General features: G+C 49.5%; 1 protein-coding gene across 2 annotated transcripts in view; it reads right to left on the bottom strand.

Moving 5' to 3' along the window:
* The window catches only part of AGAP1 (ArfGAP with GTPase domain, ankyrin repeat and PH domain 1), a 568,353-nt gene that overhangs the window by 117,866 nt on the left and 429,127 nt on the right, over window positions 1-21,360 (bottom strand). For both annotated transcript variants that reach the window (XM_052638291.1, XM_052638292.1), the window contains one exon: window positions 2,983-3,144. In XM_052638291.1, the coding sequence (XP_052494251.1) occupies window positions 2,983-3,144 (162 nt within the window). The remainder of the gene's footprint in view (window positions 1-2,982; window positions 3,145-21,360) is intronic.

Below are 21,360 nucleotides of genomic sequence, written 5' to 3'. Positions count from 1 at the left end.
CACATCCCCGGATGGAGGTCTTCCCCAGACGCCTCCCTCTGGGCCTTATAACCAGCTCCTCCTTTCCCTGTTACCCACTGGGGGCCCACACCACCCCTATAGCTCTTCCCACACCCTGCCCACACGTCTACAGACAGTCCCTGTGGAAAATTCCCATCAATGACCCAGCTGAGGGTGCCACGTTTTCCCCGGAACCCGGAGTGACATAGCTGACGCAGTGGAAGTGAAATTTTCTTATTCTCTATAGAGAGTTGAGTCTAGTCATCTGATCCAATGGGGCGTCTCAAAAACTACGCGATTCATCCGCTCTATGAACATCATCTAGAGAACTTTTTGCTATCTGCAGTTGCGACTGTTCAGCATGAGGTCAAGCCAAAGAGAATATACTGGCAATACCAAGTCACAATGCTTGCAGGAGAGAGAAATACAAATATTTTTAGTAGTTAAAATTAAACAATCCTCTAAAAATATACAACTAGCTTTCATTTTAAGAAGGCTTAGCTTTGATGGTTCCCACAATACACTTTAATAGTTATTAAGAAAATTTTAAAAATTGTGCATCATTGTGAATCTAAAATTATTTCAATTGAATGATGCGTTCTGACTTCAAAGATGTTAAAATGTGAAAAAAAAAAAAAAAAAAAAAGAATAATATGCCTTGGATATAGCCTGTCTCCCCAAAATGACTCATTTATAGTTGGGAAGGTAACTTTTCCTAGGGAAAAAATGATCCGTTTTCTTTTTACAGAGAACTTGTCTTATTTTCTAGTGGAAAGATGTCACAGATATGGCATCATAGGGATGGTCCTCTTAACTACAAAGCGAGGCACGGTGTCCTTTCTAGTCATTAGCACTGAACTTCTGAACACACATCAACCGACACCCATCAAACATGCCTGAGATGCTGTTGTGATTTCTAATTTGGGTGCTTCTGAACCTGTCTTTCTGTTGGTGTCACCACCTCGGCAGGAAGGCTCTTAATGAAAGGGTCCATGGTTGGCTGGAGGCTGAGGATCTGACTCAGCCTTGTCACAGGCTATTGCTCAGAGGCAAAGGCACCGCCCCAGTAACGCAGGAAGTGGAAGATGGAAGCATTTCAGGCATCCGACAAGCCCACTATCACTTCTCGAACTTTCTGCGAACCCACTGCATGACGAAGATGCTGATTTGAACCGGCAGCCCAATTAAACGCGCAACCACTACTAATTTACTTTCAGGCTGTATCTTTTTCACACAGTGTTCACTATGCCAGGAGGTGGGTGGAATGATTAGCAGGGATGAAATGTGTGTAATGAAGTAATAGATGGACTTGATAATCAGCTTCTACCAAGCGGTACTTTTTAAAAAAAGTCATTAGTTGGAAACCCACGTGACAAACACAGTAAGATGTTTATCTGTGAAATGGGCCTGAGACCTTCCCCTGAGGCAAATCTTACTCTTCCCCTGGGCCCGTGGGGCACCTGCCCCCGACTTGGCCGGTGGCCACGCATCTTCGTGACTTTACCCCAGTCCTCTTGTAGCGGGTGGGGTGTGTGGCCACCCATTTGTGGCTGGGGGCTTTCTGCTGAAGTTTTTGGAAGGCGCTGCATCAATGCTCAGCATCTGTGGGCGATTTATTTTCCAATGGGAAGGCCAGTGGTCTCTGAGTGGGTGCTTTGATCCACAATCATTATTTTTCACCACTGCTGATATAACAGAATCATCCTCATTTATCATAACAGGAGAAAATCAGTTTTTACGGGCTAAACTTGTTAGCAGGAAGCTATGGGAGGCAAAATGGTAAGACAGGCACTGAAAAAGGGCTTCTAGACTCTTTCCTGGCACCGTGAGAGCCCCAGCAAGCTCCCTGACACTCTGAACCTCGGTCTCCTCATTATAAATGAAAATGCCGTGAACTCACAGAATTACGGTAAATGACACAGCACTTGTACCGTAAACTCTGCTCCTGCCTTGCTAACAAATGCATCATGGGCTTATCTCATTTAAGCTTATCTTCAGATATTAGGAAGGAACAGGCACTTTCTTTCACACTCAGACTTGCAGTTTGAACAGGCAAAAGAGTATTTCCAAAAAAGTGCAGCAGAGATGGAGAAAGAAAAGGATGTAAGTTACAAAGGTTGTTTCCAGCACACATGGAATCCTTGTTGAAACCAGATTCATCTACTCTCACTGGTCTCACCAATCATTATTCATGTTACACAACAATGTTCTCACATTTGAACTTTCCTTGGAAGGATCTCTTTAACTTGCTTATTACAGTGTATTAATCTCACCTCCCACCATGCCCGTGTGCCTGTGTGTGCATGTTCACCTCCACTCGCACACCAAGGAATTAAAAAAACGTAACTCCATCAGAAGGAGCCACTTCTGAAAGATCACGTGGGCCCAGCCCTGAGCAAAAAACCTGACTTCAACAAGTCAGAGGAGAATCAAGACAAGACGGTGCCCATGGAAATACTAATGCAGCTCACGAAACAACAAGAGTGATGGGCATTAATAGAGGAGGCGGTTATCATCAGAAGAAGCTGAAAGCCAGGATCGGAGTGGCTGTCTTAACTCGAGTTGAGTCTAGCTGGGATCAGGGGAGACTCCTACATCAGCAGGCTGGTCTTTTTTGGAGGAAGACAACGGGGCACATCTTGGCTGGAGAGGACACACGAACCCAGCTTGCCAAGGTCGGGCAAGACCAAACCACCTGCCCGGGTGAATGGGGGGCTGGGCCACCAGTGTCACCATGGACCCAGCGGCAGCCGTCAGGAGGTAAGAGCTGATGTGGTTGGGCAGTCTGGAGGATCAGTGGGCAGAGAGAGGGCCCCTAGCACCGCCTTGTAAACAGAAAGCACACGCAGTGACCTGCATCCCCGAGCGTTTCTGGTTCGGAGGATAAACAATGCGACAAATGGGAGGAGTGAGAATTACTTTTCAGGAGCGTGACCTCTGCCCCCGACAGTCTTCGGAAGTTGGGGTGGGGTGGGGCCTTACCGTCAGCGGTGCCGGAGAGGCCGTCAGCCTTGAAGTTGCTCGTGCTCTTCTTCCTCCGATGCCTCTTTCTGTTGGCGTGAGGGGAGGGGGGCGGGTCGAGCTTGGGGCTGGCGGTGCTGGAAATGCTGGGGCTCGAGCACAGGGGGTCACCCAGCCCCGTGTCTGCCGCCGGACCGGAAAAGGAAAAGAGCGCAGAGGTCAGCACGGAGAAACCAGACTCTGCCAAGGACCACAGCAACGTTCTTCCAGTTACCAAGCCCTGGAAACAGTCTCCGAACCAGGGGCTCAGAGGTCAGGGCGCCCCGTGCCTGAACACGCCACCTGCCATTCCAAAGCAGGAGCCCCTTTTGGCATCTTCTTTTTGCTCAGGAGAATTGAAAGTCCTCCTTTTTTTTTTAAAGACCAGTGCTTCTCCAACTTTATTACTTTAAAATTTTTTTTATTGGAGTCGAGTTGATTTGAAACATTGCTTTAGTTCCAGGTGTACAGGAAAGTGCATCAGTGACGCATATCCATATGCCCACTCTTTTTTAAGATTCTTTTCCCATATAGGTCACTACAGTCTGTTGAGTAGAGTTTCCTGTGCGACACAGTGGGTTCTTAGTTACTATTTTATATACAGTCACGTGTATATGTGAGCCCCAACCCGTTCTCCTTCCCCCCGGTTGCCATAAGTTTGTTTTCTACATCTGAGATTCCATTTCTATCTTGTAGATAAGTTTGGTTGAACCGCCCCCCCCCCCTTTTTTTTTAAAGATTCCACATATGAGTGATATCATATCACATTTGTCTTTATCTGATTTATAAAGTTCTCTATTTTGCATGTTTGGAGTTCTGGAAAAGGAAAGTGGGGGGGGGTTACTTGTTTATTTTTCTCTTCTCACAAATAATTTGATCTATTAGGAATGAAAGACATGCTCAGGAATACGTAGCAGAGTGTCATCGTAAATGGGGTTGAGCCGTGTGTGCGCTCACACGCAAGATACAGGTATGTCTGATTCTCTGTCTCCTTCCCTCAAGACTTTGTAGGACCAAACGCCAGTTGATTACTTGTGAGATGCTGCACACCACCTCCCTGTCTCACCAATGTCCAGCAACAGTGCTTAGAAGTCCACAGTAGACCTGGCAATTTTAGATTCACTGAACCTACTTAACAAAATGTTAAAACCAGTGTACTGGAAGTGAAACTCTCAACTAACAATGACTAACTTTATTTTATCAGAGAGAAGAACACAACTCCCTTAAAAGACCTGAAATGAACATGCAATTCAGCAGAATAAACAAGTTCACTGAGAAAAGGGATGAAGGAACACCATCCAGATACCTCCAAGCTTCTAAGAATTCATCATTTCATGACACAGCATCTTTGTTAGCTCAAAAGACAGAACCTTCTGTGCAATGAATAAATAAATATTCATTCATCCAACGAATGTTCTTTTGAGCACTTACTGTTCTTTTGAGTCACTTTTCTAGATGTCTGGGATGCACTGCTGAGAATAACAAAGGTCCCTGTCTGAGTGGCATTGGGACAGCCGTGGGGTCACAGCCTAGACTTCGTTACAAGGTGGTGAAAGGGGAAAGGAGCCCATGGAGAGTGGACATTATAGAGGTGGTGAGGGGGTGGGGGGGTACAGAGAGGGTCTTGATGAGAAGGCAACCCGTGGGCCAATGATTAAAGATGGTGAAGACATGAGAACTCACATGCATACCTCAGGGAGGAGGAAATCACCAGAACCTGGCCCTAAGACCAGGTGTGCATGCTGGTGGTGTCCCAGAACCACAGAGGGGAGAGTGGCCAGGGCCGGTGAGGACGGGAGACTCAGACAGGGTGTCAGCAGAGAGGAAGGGGCTCAGACACTGCCTAGGACCCGGCGTTTACTCTGGGGAGCTGCTGCAGGGTTTTGAACAGAAGGATGACCTGATTTTGAATACAAAGATACTTGAGGGTCTCCCTGGTGCCTCAGTGGTAAAGAATCCTCCTGCCAAGGCAGGAGAGACGGGCTCTATTCCTGATCTGGGGAGACCCTACCTGCCGCGGGACAACGAAACCTGTGGGCCGTAACCGATGAGCCTGTGCTCCAGAGCCCGGGGCCACAGCTGCTGAAGCCCGTGGGCCGTAACCGATGAGCCTGTGCTCCAGAGCCCGGAGCCACAGCTGCTGAAGCCCGTGGGCAGAGCGCTTGTGCTTCACAACAACTGAAGCCACTGCAGTGAGGAGCCCACGCCTGGCGACCAGAGCCGAGTCCCCGCTCGTCACAACTAGAGAAAAGCCTCTGCAGCAACGAAGACCCAGCACAGCCAAAAATGAATAAGCAACATTTTTATAAAGAGATACTGGAAATCTGAATTTAAAATACTTTTATTTTCTGAACCCCTGGAACATTTTAGCATGTATTAAGAAATATTAAAAAAAAAAAAAAAAAAGCTTAGTATCTTTTAAGCTCTACAGCCAGCTCGAGGAATGCCCTAGGAAGCAACTTCCTGATGTCCTAAGACCAGCAGCGCCTTTCCCATCCCTGCACGGTCAGGAGGGTCAACCTTCTTCCCATCCCCTGCGGAGCCAAGGCCGCTGGGAGCCTGTCCTGGGAGGGGTGTAAGAGTCAACCCATAGCTCCTTCCTGCAGGAGAACCTGCCTCCAGGAGACTGGAACTCTAGGTTGACTCTCTCCACATGGTCATTTCTTCATCTTCTCCCCAACTTGCTGCCTGCTCTCCACCAAAGGCATACTCACCCTGGGTCTGGCTCCTGCCCTATAGAACCCGCTCCCCTCCAGGTCCAGGGAGTATGGCTAACTGCAGGAGGGCTCCTCTCTCACTAGCTTTTCACCTTTTCAGTGGTCCCAGTCTTCTAAATACGAATCTTTTAAAAATAGCACTTCTAATACACGTACATTTTGAAAATACTAGATCCCACTGTAAATAAAATACCCCACTGTACGTAAGACTGTACATAGACATCAAAGGGAAAAAAAAAGGTTAGTCTAGTTAATGTTTAGTCGCTAAGTCGTGTCCGACTCTTTGCAACCTCATGGCCTGAAGCCCACCAGGCTCCTGTGTCTGTGGGATTTCCCAGGCAAGAACACTGGAGTGGGTTGCCATTTCCTTCTCCATGGGATCTTCCTGACCCAGGGATTGAGGCCTCATCTCTTGAATTGGCAGGTGGATTCTTTACCACTGAGCCACCCGGGAAGTCCCCAGTCTAGTTAATACTTGTGAACAATTTCAGACAGTTTGGAAGCTGCCTGACACTGCTGAGGTGTCCAGGGACCCCAGGGTCACTAGCTGATCCTAAAGCAATCCTTTTACATGTTAGTCAGTGCTCAAGCCTTACGATGAATATATTTGTCATTTCAAATATTTTCTGCCCAGGTTTCAAAAATCTTCATGCTCTGACCGTATCCTCTCTGACTCTGAAGTGTTAAGAACCCACTGTGTGCCAGGCTGGGTGACAGGCCATGGGGAGACTGGTCCCAGTGAGCATCCCCACCCTCTAGTCATGGAGGCGGATGGGGGGTGCAGGCTAAGACCGCTGCCCTCTGCTGCAGCAGGACATGTGTTTTATTACTTCCCTCTGTCCCTTGGCACCAAGTTCGAAAGCATCAATTCTTTGGCACTCAACCTTCTTTATGGTCCAACATCCATACATGTCTGGACTAGAGAGTGAAAACCCCTGTCCCCATGGAGTGACTTCTAATGACTGAGAGGATGCCTGTCTGGCCTCTTGCTTGATACCTCCAGGAAAGACTATATCTCCTGGGAAATAGGAGTTTGAAGAGGGGGAATCAGATCTATGGCAGAAACACCAAGATTCCCTGGAGAAGGAAATGGCAACCCACTCCAGTACTCTTGCCTAGAAAATTCCATGGATAGAAGAGACTGGTGGGCTACAGTCCCTAGGGTCGCAAAGAGTCGGACACGACTGAGCGTCTTCACTCACTTTGAATCCTATGTAAACAGAAGCACCACCTACACGCAGAGAGAAGTAAGGTGGGGAGCCATCCATACATCCACAGTCACCGAGACAAGGGGGCTCCGTGGCCTCCCTTGAGGAACACGAATGTGGCTCCAGGAGGAGCCACCAGGACCCAGAGCGTGAGTGACAGAGACAAAGGAACCACGGAGCCAGGGAAAGGGCCAGGAGGGGGTTTGGCGTGGGGACGGTGAAGGGCAGAACGGAAAAACACGGGTCCTGATCTGGGCCCCGCAGGAAGGGAGGGAGGCGGGAGGTGAGCTTTCAGAATAACTCAGGGCTGTCAGCTAGCAATAGGAACAATGATCACAATGACGAAACCAGAAAGCAGGACCAGCTGTTTGTGAGCCCCAGCAATCCCGTCTCAGACAAGGAGGGGCAAGAATAAAGGAAGTGATGTGTACTCGTTGCTCGGAAACCGAGAAGCATTTCCCATCTACCGTCTGGCTTGCTGCTCACAGGACCAAGGCCCAGCCGTGAGCGCCATTGCCAAAGTCTAGAGACTGCAGGCAACCCTGGAGCCTCATCTCTTCTCCCCGCCCGGTCAGTGCTCAATGCTGGCCCAAGCCCTGCACATGTGATCCCAAGTCTCTCGCTGGAGGAAGGACAGATAATCATGATGTGGCCAGGCGTCCACAGGGGGTGGGCTAAGCGGGAGTCGGGCACAGAAGTCCCTGGGAAAACCAGGTGCTCCAGGCTGGGGTCCGTGGGGGCAGGCACAGCTCCACGGTGGACAGCTGGGCAAAGCCAGGCAGCTCCCCAGGAATGAAGGGTCCTGCCAGGAACTGTGTGTCAGGGCCAGGCAGGCTGACTGCAGCAGCAGGAGCACCCACTACGCGAAGGGCCGGCGTCTGTGGCTCCGAGGATGGGGCTGGGGTGGCGAGCTGTGACAGAGGCCGAGCAGGGGCAGGCCAGGTCATGGTCAGGGAGGCCTGGAGCAGAGAGGGTCCCCGGCAGCCCTGACCGTTCTCCAGGCTGGGTGCCACATCAAGGATGATCTGGTTTCTAGTGACCTGGGTTCCATGTCTGGGTGCTGGTATCTGAATGCCTGGCTCCTAGATCCTGAGAACTCCCTTTCAAGAGGAGGTGTTTAAACAGTGCCCTGGTTTAAAATACGACCCATCAAAACACACTGGGCTTCTGTGCTGCGCTTTTCCATCTCCGATGACTCCTCTTGTCTGACAAAGTATCCCTCAACCTGAAAAGCCTCTGACGGCCCAGCCCCAGACCCTGAAAATGCACCCGCAGAACACAGTCCGCTCCTCCTGAGAACAAATAACGCATCTTGTTTTGTGTCAATTAGTGGACACCGGACAGATGGCCCTGTCGATGCCCTTAAATGCGAGAGGGGGTGAGGCAGAGGGCAGAAGAGGGGAGATGGGAAGAAAAGAAAGCCACAGCAAATTAGAAAGGGGAGCGCCTCATTACGCCCCCTCTCACCCGGCTTTGATGGAGGGACCTGGAGTTCCCGAGACATGGCGCTGAGCCGGGATGGGCCGGTCCTCTGCCATCCCGTGCACTCAATGCTGGCCATTAGTTCTTCCCAATCGGGCATCAATGTTCAACCCACACCCCAAAAAATACATAATATGAGCAATAATGATAACAATCTGCAGGCTCTCGAGCTTCGGTACGTGAAGTATGAGTCAAAGAAGCAGCTTCACTTTTCACTCGGAGAGCTGACAAGCATGACTAGAGGGGGAATAAAATAACATTCCGTCCGCATAAATATCAAGCAGCCTGCTTGAGACTGATGGGCCAGGAATGTATTCTTAGCCATCATTCCGGCAGACAGGCCCAAGGACACTCATAACTTATTTTACAATCATTTAGTTTCAGCTCAAGTGGAAAACGTGACAACTTATCTCTGCTGACAAGATGCCATATCGAACCTTACAATTAACTCTCCTCCGATTATCTGCCCAGCCGATCATTAGCTGGGCCATTTTCGATGAACTGTTGCGGGGAGCGTGCCTCGGTGATGGCCGTCGGTGCCAGGTGTGAGGATGGGTTTTTGACATCCCCGGCTGCTATTCAAATAGACCGGGCTCCGTGCCCCCGACTCCCAAGGCCCTGCTTCTCCCAAGGGGTCTCCCAGTGCGTGTGCCAGGCGGGGGGAGTCCTTCTGCACCGCGCTGCGTGGGAGCTGAGCGTCCCGATGACTGTTAGCACTGCAACAAAACCGGTGTTACTACGGCCCGTGCTCCTCCAGTGGACGTGTGCTCCTCACCACCCAGAGCCTATTTCAGGGAGCCAGGGGCTCTGGAGGGATGCTTCCCACCACTCCTCCTTACCGGGTCTGACCTGCAGAGGGGACACCAAGAATTCCCTGCAGGACTCCCCCGCCCCGCCCCATGCACGCTGTCTGGGGGGTGCTGCTGATGGTTCTGAGGGCAGGCTGACTGTTAATTTCCTACGTGTTGAAGAAAGAGGGCTTCCTCAGTGGCTTAGCGATAAAGACTCCATCTGCCAATACAGGAGACGCGGGTTCCATCCCTAGATAGGGGAAGATCCCCCGGAGAAGGAAATGGCTACCCGCTATGGTATTTATTCTTGCCTGGAAAAATCCAGCGGATAGAGCAGCCTGGCAGGCTACAGGCCACAGGGTTGCGAAGAGTCGGACATGACCGAGTGATGGAACAATGGGGAATGCTTTAAAAGGCATGCTCACAAGCCTGGAGGGCGTAAAGAATCTGTGGTGGCTCTGCCGTAAAGAATCTGTCTGCCAGTGCAAGGAGACACGGGTTCAATCCCTGCTCCAGAAAGACTGCACGCGCTGAGCTGAGGGGGAGTCACAGCAGCAGGGCTCCAGAGCCCGGGGGACACGACGGCTGAGCCCACTGGGTGCAGCCACCGAAGCGCGAGTTCCACGAGAGGAGCCGCTGCAGTGAGCCCAAGCAGCACAGTTACGAAGCAGCCCCTCGCTGCAACCAGAGGAAAGCCCATGCAGCAGTGGCGGCCCAGCACAGCCAAAGGCCACGAGCGAATAAAACTACAGAACAGAAGCCTGGACGCCTATTAGAAAATTAGAAAGGGAAAGGACCGTGAATGCATATTAGCTGTTCTTTCTCACTCTCAAAGAGACCCTACCTTGCTCATTTGACAGGATTAGGAACCACACAGAACTAAAAAAACCTTCGTGTTTTGGTATTACGAGAATTCAAAAATGATCAAAGACATGGCTATTTGTCGGGGACGGGTGGTGGTGGTGGGGGAGATCACTGGAGAGCTGAGACCTTTCAAACACTCAAGATGAAGCCATCACAGGAGCCGGTCCATTAAAACCCATTTCCTTCAAGACAAAAGCCGATGGCATAAAGCCAATTTGGACCTTCACGAAGGGCTCTGCTCTCCCTGGAGCTCAGAGAGACGTGTGGGCCGGTAAATAAAGAACCAGGCCACCTCTGCCATCCAAGGAAATCACAACATCCCAGGCCTCTGTTAAAAGGTTGAGTGTGAAGTGAAGTTCAAAACCTCGCCCCTTCTCACAGTCCTTTTGACGGGAGCTTTCAACAGGAGGAGGTTTACTTGAATCCCCATCTCTGAAGATGTTTCAGAGCCCGGCACATTGTCCGGCTCCCTTTGCGGCTGGCGGCGCGCACACAGAGGGTACACGGTGTCAGAAGAAGGGGCAGCGGGGACACGGTGGGGGGCCCGGGAAGATGACAGGTGCTGGGGAAAAGGAAGCGGCAACACAGCGTCCGACAGACTCACAGAAGTGGGAGGAAAGGAAGACAATAGGAGGGGCCGGCGAGAAGGCAGAAGACGGGCAGAAGGGTGTCCTACCCGGGCTGACTTCCGTTCCGCCCCGAGGTCTCGGGCGAGGAAGCCAGACGGGTCGGGTGGGTCTTCATTTACTGGAAGCCCTTCCTTACTGACATATGTTTCCAGAACAGCCTTCAAAATCCCCCAGAAATTCTGATCGCTAATTAGGGTATGGGGTTTCGTTCCGAGGCAATGAAAATGTTCTAGGCCTGTGCGACGGTTGCCCCTATCCGTGAATATACTAAAAGTACTGAAGTGTCAATGATAAACGGGTGAATTATATGTGCTCTGAGTGTTAATCTCAATAAAGCTATTTTCAAGCAAAAGAAAAAAAAAAGGCAGCGGCGGGTGGGGGGGGGGTCATTGTATTAAATGGGCTTCGTGGTGGCTCAGTGGTAAAGAACCTGCCTGCCAGTGTAGGCATGGGTTCAATCCCTGGGTCAGGAAGATCCCCTGGCAAAGGAAATGGCAACCTGCTGCAGCATTCTTGCCTGGGAAATCCCATGGACAGAGGAGCCCGGCGGGCTACAGTCTGTGGGGTCACAAAAGGGTTGGATATGACCGAGTGACTGAACAACCACGCTGTATTCAGTGCTCAAAGCCACAGAATGAGCGAGACAAAGGAAGGTGGTGGGGCAGGCTAGACTGTCTGCAGGCTCGGGGTCAGAGCAGGTGGTCCACGGGGCCCGCGGACACTCAGGAACCTAAGCCAAGCGGGTCACAAGCCTCAGGCCACACCATCGAGCGTGGGGACTTACGTGGCTGCCTGGGTCTCCAGCCACGCGCCAGGACCCGGTTCTACGTCTCAGACAGAGGGTGGACCCTGTGATGACTACTCCTCTGAAGGACCCGCCCCACGTCCCCCTTGTCCTATGGAGGACAGCGCATGCCCGTGGGGGGAGCCTTGCTCTTCTCAAGCTTCCTCATGTCTTCTCCCTCTCTGAGACACACTCCTCTCCCCTCCGACCTCCTGCCCTGCACTCTTCACCGCCTTGTCACCTGTCCTTCCTGCCCACGACAGCAGGCTCTGTAAGCATCTCCTGAGGTCCTCTAGTTTTTCCTCCTGCCGGATGCTCATATGTCCTGATACCATTGCCCACTCTGGGGGAATGCAGGCCAAGATTTTATATCTAAGGGTCAAATATTAAATTGTTCTCTAGTTGATTTTTAGCTGAATTAAGCTGCACAAGTCTAAATTAACCCAGCGTGCTCCCGAAAAATGCAAAAAGGTGCTGTTAGGTGGAAATGAAATCATTTCAAGAGACTCCCGCCTCTTGGCAGCCTCATCTCTTTTTACATAATCAGCCACAACCCATTTCTCAAGTTGGGCGCTGATGGTTGCTAAATGACAAAGAGATTCTCTTACACGTGGGAGGCTCCACAGGCCTAGCAGGCTGGGGAAAGGCTGAGACGTCTAGAAGAAAACTCAGCTAAATAGAGAAGTTAATTAGATGCACGATCCTTCTTTGATAACAAAAATTTCCCATCTTTAGAAACTTAGCTGTTTCTATGAAAAGTCATTTGGAATCAAATTCCCAACTCCTGCACAAGAAACGGTCCTGACGGAGGCGGGAAGGCAGGCTAAAGTTCCACCCATCCCTGGAGGGCTCTGTCCAGGGTCCTGAATGTGTTCAGCTCGTTCATTCTGAGCAAGACGTAGAAATACACGAAGACAAGGCCTGCTGCTTCACGGCACATCCCTGCTCTTCATCTACTGACATCATGTGGTTTGAAAAAGTAGAGCAATGGTGCTCCCAGCTCTAAGAAAACCTAATACACAGAAGCCCAGACGAAAACAGGAGGTAATTTGGTTGTGATAGACCCTTCCATTGCTCTAGGATCACACTGTCAAAAAAGTAAATAAACAGCAGAGTGTGCTTAAGCATGCTTAACTATTTCCCTACTGCTTAGATGGACTGCGAATTTTTTTTTTTACCATAAATCAATACTTTTCATATATTTTTTAATATTCCTAATTATTGCATGAGGGCAGTTTACAAGGGAAGGGCCCAACAAAATGAGTTCTGTACTTTCCGCCGACTACGGCAGAGTGTGAGAGGTACCACTTGCTGGCTGACTCCCATTTCAGCTCTTATTCTGCATGAAGAAGTTCACGGTCCTCAGAACGGCTGACATCAAGTGGCTGAAAAGGAAGGGAGATGGGACAAGGAGAGAACCACAGCATGAGTTCCACGAGAAGAAACTAGCCCGGCTGCGGGGTCAGAAAAGCAGCTCCAACTCCCACCTGGCTGTGTGACTGGGTACTTCATCTCCTTTGGGTCTCAGTATCTCCACCACAATGGGCGAAATGGCACCCTGGGTACCCAGCCCTGGCCAGCCACATCCCAACCTGCCCCTTCTCGGCCTTGGTCGACAGCAACTCCACCCTCCAGGTGTGCAGGTTGGCAGCACGGGCCAGCCTGACTCGACTCTCCCTCTCACACTGCTTGGCAGTGCAGGAGGAGGGCACAGTGCCACCCGGTGCCTGGACTCTGTGCTCAGGGGGGTGCCGACCACCTGCCAGGTAAGCGGATGGACAGACAGACCCGCTCGCCCCAGTCAGGCTCTCGTCTAGAGGTGTGCCAGCCAAAGGAAACACAGCTCCTGTCCTGGAGAGCTTGCATTCCAGTGAGGAGATGGTATCAATAAACGCACCGGACACAGACACACACACACAGAACACAGAGGGTGAGCATGCTGAGCGGGCAGGCAATCTGGGTGGGCGTGGAGGGTCCCTGGCCTGCTCTTAGCCCTAATCCTCAAAACCAGTTAAATGTGGCCACAAAGGGCAAGCAAGGTTTTTGTTTTTGTTTTTTAAACAGTAATCATTCACAAATACCAAGAGTTGGCGGGGATGTGGAGAAAAGGGAATCTTGTTCACTGTTGGTGGGAATGTAAATCGGTGCAGCCACTATAGAGAACAGTATGGAGGTGTCTCAAAAAACTAAAAATAGAACAACCATATGAGCCAGCAATTCTATTCCTAGGTATTTATTTGAAAAAAAAAAAAAAAACCCCACTAATTTGAAAAGATACATGCTTCCCAATGTTCACAGTAGCATTATTTGCAGTTGTCAAGATACGGGAGCAACATGAGTGTCCATCAACAGCTGAACGGGCGAAGAAGATGCGAGATATCCACTTATCTACCGAGCTAGCTAGCTAGACAGCTATAGACACAATAGAATACCACTCAGCCAGATAGAGTGAAAAGGTGCCACCTGCCACAGCACGGAGGAACCTGGAGGGTACTTAGTGAAGCAAGTCAGAGAAAAGCAAACACTGGTGTCACTTATATGTGGAATCTAAAAAACTAACTAGCGAAACTAATGAGAAAAAGAAACCAACTCACAGATACTGAGAACAAACTCGTGGTTACCAGCGGGGACAGGGAAGAGGGGAGGCTGCAAGACAGGGCTGGGGAGTAAGAGGCACAAGCCACTGTGCACAGAATGAGTGACGAGGACATTCTGTGCAGCGCAGGGGACACAGCCAGTAGTTTATAAAACTATACATGGAATATAACCTTCAAAAAGTGTGCGTCACTACATCGTACACCTAAATCGAACGTAATACTGGACATCAACTATGCCTCGATTAAAGAAAAAAATCATCCCCCAATAAGTGGAAACCGAAGACTCTTAACACAGAACTGCAACACCAAAAACATACATTGGAAGTGAAGAAGTGAAGTGAAGTTGCTCAGTCGTGTCTGGCTCCTTGCGACCCCATGGACTGTAGCCTACAAGGCTCCTCTGTCTATGGAATTTTCCAGGCAAGAGTACTGGAGTGGGTTGCCATTTCCTTCTCCAGGTGATCTTCCCAACCCAGGGATCGAACCCGGGTCTCCTGCATTGCAGGCAGATGCTTTACCGTCTAAGCCAGGGAAGCTGATCCCCAAAGAAGATTATTTGGATGGCATCCCCAAATCAATGGACATGAGTCTGAGTAAACTCCGGGAGTTGGCAATGGACAGGGAGGCCTGGCGTGCTGCAGTTCACGGAGTCGCGAAGAATCAGACATGACTGAATGACTGAACTGAACTGAAAGAAGATTATAAATTTAAGGAAGCAAAGTTCTGATGACTATTAGAGAGGGGCTGGGAGCCCAGGGCCAGACGACCCTTTCCATGACATCCTCCCTGTTCCTCTTCCCAGCTCCCACACAACATTGCACCCCTACCACCACCTTCGAAGTGCTGTGATCTGATTCTGGGGGATGTCTCCCTTCCGTGGTGGCGTCCCCCTGAGATTTAACTTCTTTATGTGTGTCTAGCAGCCAGGAGGCACCAAACACCAAATATAGGTGCTCAGTAAAAAGTCTTCCAAAAAAAAAAAAAAAAAGAATTGCCAAGACACAAACTGTAGCACAAGAAAACCCTACACGTTTAAGGAAAGTCTCTGCCGGAAGAAACAAAAAATGCAGTATCCCTATCATTGTATATTTATGACCTAGAGGATTTAAATATTATTTAAATACCGGCTGAAAAATCTGTATTAAATATCCTTTCAGTTTTGAGCCCTTTGGAAAATAAATGATTACCCTATGAAGATGATAAATTGTACCTTCTTTTTAAAAAGATCTTAATTTCCCTTGGGCATCATCACATGTAACATTATGTTTGAACTCAACGTTGGCTTTTTTTTTTTTTTTGGATGAAATCAAATGATAATTTGCAAAGTCACAGAAATAATATCTTCTCAACATTTAAAATGATACTTGAAAAACTTCTTGTTCTATATCATCTCCCTACTGTCTCTGAAGCCGTGGGACAGGAGGCTTGATTGTGGTTCCCAAGCCTTTGTTGATTGTGGGTGGCAGGCCAGTAAGTGATGGTATCAGGTGCTTCAAACGTCTGGCCGCTTGAAAGGGAGGCCCCAAACGTCTCAGAAACTCCATTCCTTTCCGCACACCTGGGCCCTAACAATCGCCCCAGTCAAGGGATTGGAGGATAGTAAGCAGGACTCCCTCCTGCCTTGAGCCACTCGGCCCACAGGAGGAAGGGCACAGGGGGTGGTTTCAAGGGTGGGCTCTGTTGATAATCTCTTCTCAGTGGTTTTGCACAGAAAGCCCAGGAGCTGGAGAAGGGCAACTGGCCATCACTGGGGACCACGGGTGACAAGGCCTCCCCACTCAGATAGATGCCAGCCTGCAAGTAACTACCCAGGACCTACTTTGTGAGAAGCACTGTTTTAGGCCCTGCGGAAACAGCGGAAAGACGCTACGTGTTTGCACGCGTGTGTGCTAAGTCACTTCAGTCATGTCTGACTTTTTTGCAAACCTAAGGACAGCAGCCTGCCAGGCTCCTCTGTCCATGGGATTTTCCAGGCAAGAAGACTGGTGTGGGCTGCCATGCCCTCCTCCAGGAGATCTTCCCCACCCAGGGATTGAGCCCAAGTCTCTCAAACTGGCAGGTGGGTTCTTTACCACTAGTGCCACCCAGGAAGCCCATGTGTTTAAAACAACAGATACAATTAGTACAAAACCAAACAGACCAATTCAAACGTGATTTGATACTGGACTTGCGGAGGCAAGAGGTGCTCGGAATACATTTATTTAAAACTGCATCACGGGCTGCTGTGGGCACCTGTTTCGTACCTGTACACCCTTTCAACAAATAAACATTTTTGATAAAAATATGGATCAACTCTATACTTAATTGTGAGGATTTGTCTTACGAATTTTTTTTTGAAAAGTGTGAGATGACTTCTGTAACTGCCACTGAAAAGAGAATATTTCTCTTTCCCGCTGTTTCAGAATTTTGCTAACCTGCTGCTAATGACTAATGACTGTGTTACATACATATTTTATGTAGATTCCAAGGCTGGGGTTAACCTCTAACTTCCTCTGCCTGAACACTAGATGCTATCAACTCACTCATGTCTCTAACCAGAGGTAGGTGAGGGCTGGCACTGCAGTCATTTGAAGAAAGAACTTGAGACATTCAGGTTGTCTGCACTTTGAATTTGGGAATCAGTCTGGTGCTGTATTAATAAGAAGATGAGGCCAATAATATTGACCAGGTCGCAAATATTAATACATATTAGGTAGGATAACAGAGGGCTTCCCAGGTGGCGCTAGTCTTTAAGAAACTTCCTGCCAGGGACTTCCCTGCTGGTCCTGTGGTTAAGACTCAGCTCCCAATGCAGGGGGCCCAGGTTCGGTCCCTGGTCAGGGAACTAGATCCCACATGCTGCAACTAAGACCTGCTGCGCCAAATAAATGAATAAATATTTAAAAAAAAAAAAAAAAAAAAAAGAAACTTCCTGCCAATGCAGGAGATGTAAGAGACGCAGGTTTGATCCCTGGGTTGGGAAGATCCCCTGGAGGAGGGCATGGCAACTCATTTCAGTATCCTTGCCTGGAGAATCCCATGGACAGAGGAGCCTGGTGGGCTACCGTCCATAGGGTTGCAAAGAGTCGGGCATGACTGAAGTGACTTGGCACTTAGCACGCAGAATAACAGAAACTTCCCCAAACCAGATGGCACATGAGTAGATCAGAGTGGGCTGTTTTGTCTCTGCCCAAATCTGGTAGCTAAGATTTCTTCTTTGGAAGGAGCCTTGTAGCTTTCTACATTTGGCAAGCCCTATGTTCCGACGATGCAAAAACTGCCCAGCACACGCAGAGATTGGCAGGCTGGCGCAGTACATTGTGTCTGAAGCCCAAGATTCTGACCATTTAGGACACTAGCATATCATTGACTCTGGGCGGGAATAAAATGAGTAACAGCCACAGACTGTGCCCACGAGGAACAAAGGCTGCAGCAGAGGGCACAAACCAGTCCACCCTAGAGGAGATCAACCCTGAGTGTTCACTGGAAGGACTGATGCTGAAGCTGAAGCTCCAATACTTTGGCCACCTGATGTGAAGAGCTGACTCAGTGGAAAAGACCTTGATGCTGGGAAAGATTGGAGGCAGAAGCAGAAGGAGATGACAGAGGATGAGATGGTTGGATGGCATCACCGACTCAATGGACATGAGTTTAAGCAAGCTCTGGGAGTTGGTGATGGACAGGGAGGCTTGGTGTGCTGCAGTCCATGGGGTCGGTGAAGAGTCGGATACGACTGAGCAACTGAACAACAAAAGGGTGTTCAGATGCACCAGCTTGACTAGGGTGACAATCGCCCTGCTTCTTCTGGAGCAATCCCAGGTTACGTCTGTTTTGCAGCATAATTAGTAACATGTGGTCACACAACCTTCATCTCATTCTGCCATCATTTCTGAAAATGACAAAAAGAAAAAGCTAAAAGGAAATCTAATAATTACGACTATTAAGCTTCGGGCAAGTAAGAGGTCTCATGAAGGCTGAAAAGCCCGTCGGAAAACCTGCCCTAAATTTCTGTGTTCTATCCTACTGAATCTCATGACCATTTCATGTCAATCTCAAATCGAAAAGCACGTCTGGGACGTATAAAGTTTGTAACGTGACACATAATTTTAACTTGCCTGAAAATCTGTCAAAGACTATATTTAGGATAGCTGCCTCTCCCAGTAACCCCGTGGATGAAGACACCATGAATAATATCTCCATTCAAAACCGCAGACCAAAAACCATTTCATTTCTGAAGTGCTGTTTAAAGTATAGCCTTCTTCAGTAGTTTAATAACATCGGCCAAATGAGCGACTCTTATTTTGTCTTTTCCACAAAAATGAGAAATCGGAGTGTAACGTCTAAAATTAATGGTGGTGTTTAAAAACTAATATTAAATTACTTCTGACAAAAAGGCTGTTAATAATTCAGCCTTCAGACCAGAAAATTCTTAAAAAAAAAAAAAAAGAACGGACTTCCTTCTGACTACTCCAGCTTTATCATTCTACTTTCAGCACGGCCTTGGAATTTGGGCTTTGTCCGGGCAAAAGTAAAATAAAACGCAATAGAACACAATAAAGGGGAAAGTGTTTGGAGATCTTGACTTGGATTTGCGGGGAGTTCAAAGCATTCTCTTTATCATGGCTAAAATTTTGTCAATATGGTTCCATCAGATACTACGGCGGATCTTTGGGGAAATTGCTATAAAATGAAATGAAAGATAAGATTGTGCTCCCGAACATAATAACTGACATTTTTCTCTTTTCTCCTTGAGCAGGAGCCCAGCCCCGTGTGGCTGACGGAGGGTCAGTGACGGATGCGGTGGCCCCGGCCGGGAAGCAGAATCTGCCGCCCGCTTCTCACTCGGGGATCGCTCATTCCCATTCTCCCCACGCCGCCTCTGATCCCCGGGGGTGAGGTTAAAAGAAGCGAGTCCCCACAGCCTTCCCGAGCAGGATGCGACCTCCTCGCCTCTGCCAGCCCCCAGGCCTCAGGAAGATGAGTCTTCCCGTCTTCTCCCCGCCCCTCCTCCCTGCAGAAGATGCTGGCCATCCATGATGCCCTCTTAAATACACTCTCGCCAGCTGTCCCTGCCCACACTCCTTGTGATGCCCAAGCAGTGGTCCCCAGCACTTTCTGGCAGCAGAGGTCGGTTTCGTGGAAGACAGTTTTTCCACAGATGGGGGGCAGGGCGGGGGGGTGGTTTCTGGATGATGTGCCGCTTTTTTCTCTTTTGTGGCAATCTCAGGATATGCTGCCTTGACTTGAAGGTTAGGGCTCGTGCCCCAATGTGAATCCGATGCCACAGCTGATCTGACAGAGGGTGGAGCTCCGGCGGTAATGCCAGCAATGGGGAGACACAGGTGAAGCTTCCCCCACTCACCGGGTGCTCACCTCTTGCTGTGCAATGTGGCTCCTAACAGTCCCTGGACCACTGGGGACCCCTGTCCTACAGCACAGGGGCGGCTGGGACCGGCCAGCTGTCTCCTGCTCATCACTGGGGTTCTGTCACTTTTGGGGGACAGAGGAGACTCAGGGTCCCAAGGTGGGAGCGCTTTTAGGGTTTCCTGAAAGGTTTCCCACCCCAGGTTCCTCTAGGTCCTCGGGGGCTAGAACCAGGTTAGATGGCCACAGTCACCCCGCTTCCACAGGCTCAGACCCTCCATTTCCTGGCAGCCAAGGGCTCTTGGGAGCAGCGGCTATTCTTAGTGTTCTCTCTGGTTCCCGGCTCTGGCTCAGAAAAGGAAGAAATCAGGGTATGTGTTTCCTTCCTTCTTCCATGAAACCCAAGTTCATTTTCTCATTCTAGATCTCAGGACACTTTTTCCCAGGTGAAGGTGTCTCTTCTGTCCTTTTCAGAGACTGACCTTTGAATGACAGGTGACTGAGCTCTAAAAACATCCTGGGGGTAGGGGGGCAGCGAAGCATGCCTGGGCTTCCTTGTCTGCCCGGGTGTTTATGTAGCTGGGGCAACTCAATGGATTTCTGCCCTGATTTCTTGAGGGTGAGTGGAAAATGGAAAAAAAAAAAAAGAGAGAGAGAGAGAGAAGATACCGATATTTGTGAAGAGAGCTCGGGACTTACAAGCTTAATATGCAAAATGGGCACAAGAATGGGATTCGGTAGGCACTCAAAGTGGCGAATCTACGCTACCTTGGCTACTCGGGAATTTAACCAGATCCATTCAGTTGTGAAGAAAGAGATCAAAACGATGATACGGAGACAAAGTGCAGAGAAGCAGGCTGAGCTGAGGGATGATTTGCAATTGCACGGTACTTTCTAGCTCTCGGGAAAAGCACAGCCTAACACCACTCTCTCATGAGGCACTACAGCCACTATTCTTACAAATTCAACATATTATTATTATTTTGGCCATGCTGCGAGGCTGGCCGGACCTTAGTTCTGGATGGGGGATCGAATCTGTGCCCCTTACAATGGAAGTGCAGAGTGCTAACCACTGGACTTCCAGGGAACTCCCACAAATACAACTTTAATACATGAAAAAAATCAGTAACAAAACGGTATCTCTAAGTATCTAACTGTATCTGACTCCACGTTGGGAGAGTCTCTGGAGGGAGCCTGTTTGCTCAAGCTGTGTTCCTGTGGGCAAGGAGAAGGGGCGGGCAAGACCAGGATCCAGAGCCTTGTTCTGGGTTCCGGCCAATGAGAACATGCTCTGACTACTGAACACCGCAATTTGCTCAACGCCATGAGACTCTTAAGCTATGGTTCATCCTACTGTGGACACTTCACATGTGTGAGTAATTCCAGTCCCTACTGGGGTGACGTCTGCTCTCCAGGAGACGGGACAGGCTCTGTGGCTTCCCCATGACTTGACCCGGCTGCTCTGAGCTGAATCGGGTCTCCTGCAGTCTCGGTCACGTTCTGCCCTGTGTGGCAACAGGCAGGATGGGGGCAGGGAGCCCGGTGGTGTCCTGACTCTGGTCTCTGTTTGCCCACCAGGTCCCAGGTCCCCTACTGCCCAACCCTAGCCCCGGCCCAAAGCTTCAAATCCCCACCCCCACCCCCCACCGCCTTGCTCTGCTCCTCCTGGCTCTACTAACACCAGTTGAGGACCACACTTTCCTGACCACTTCAAGTTGCAAGCTGAACACAGCTCCTAACGAAGTGCAAGTGGAAATTCTCAAATGTTCACCTCTTCACTTGTGTTTTTCCTAACTACAGAATTCATATTTGGGATCAGTTCAGTTCTCAGACAGTAAAGAGTCTTGCCTGCAATGTGGGAGATCCCTGGGTGGGGAAGATCCCCTGGAGAAGGAAATGGCAACCCACTCCAGTGCTCTCGCTTGGAAAATCCCATGGATGGAGG

The sequence above is a fragment of the Budorcas taxicolor genome, chromosome 3 (assembly GCF_023091745.1).
Source record: "Budorcas taxicolor isolate Tak-1 chromosome 3, Takin1.1, whole genome shotgun sequence".
Lineage (NCBI taxonomy): Eukaryota > Metazoa > Chordata > Mammalia > Artiodactyla > Bovidae > Budorcas > Budorcas taxicolor.
Note: the sequence above shows the minus strand (reverse complement) of the source record. Positions and strands in the feature narration are given on the sequence as shown.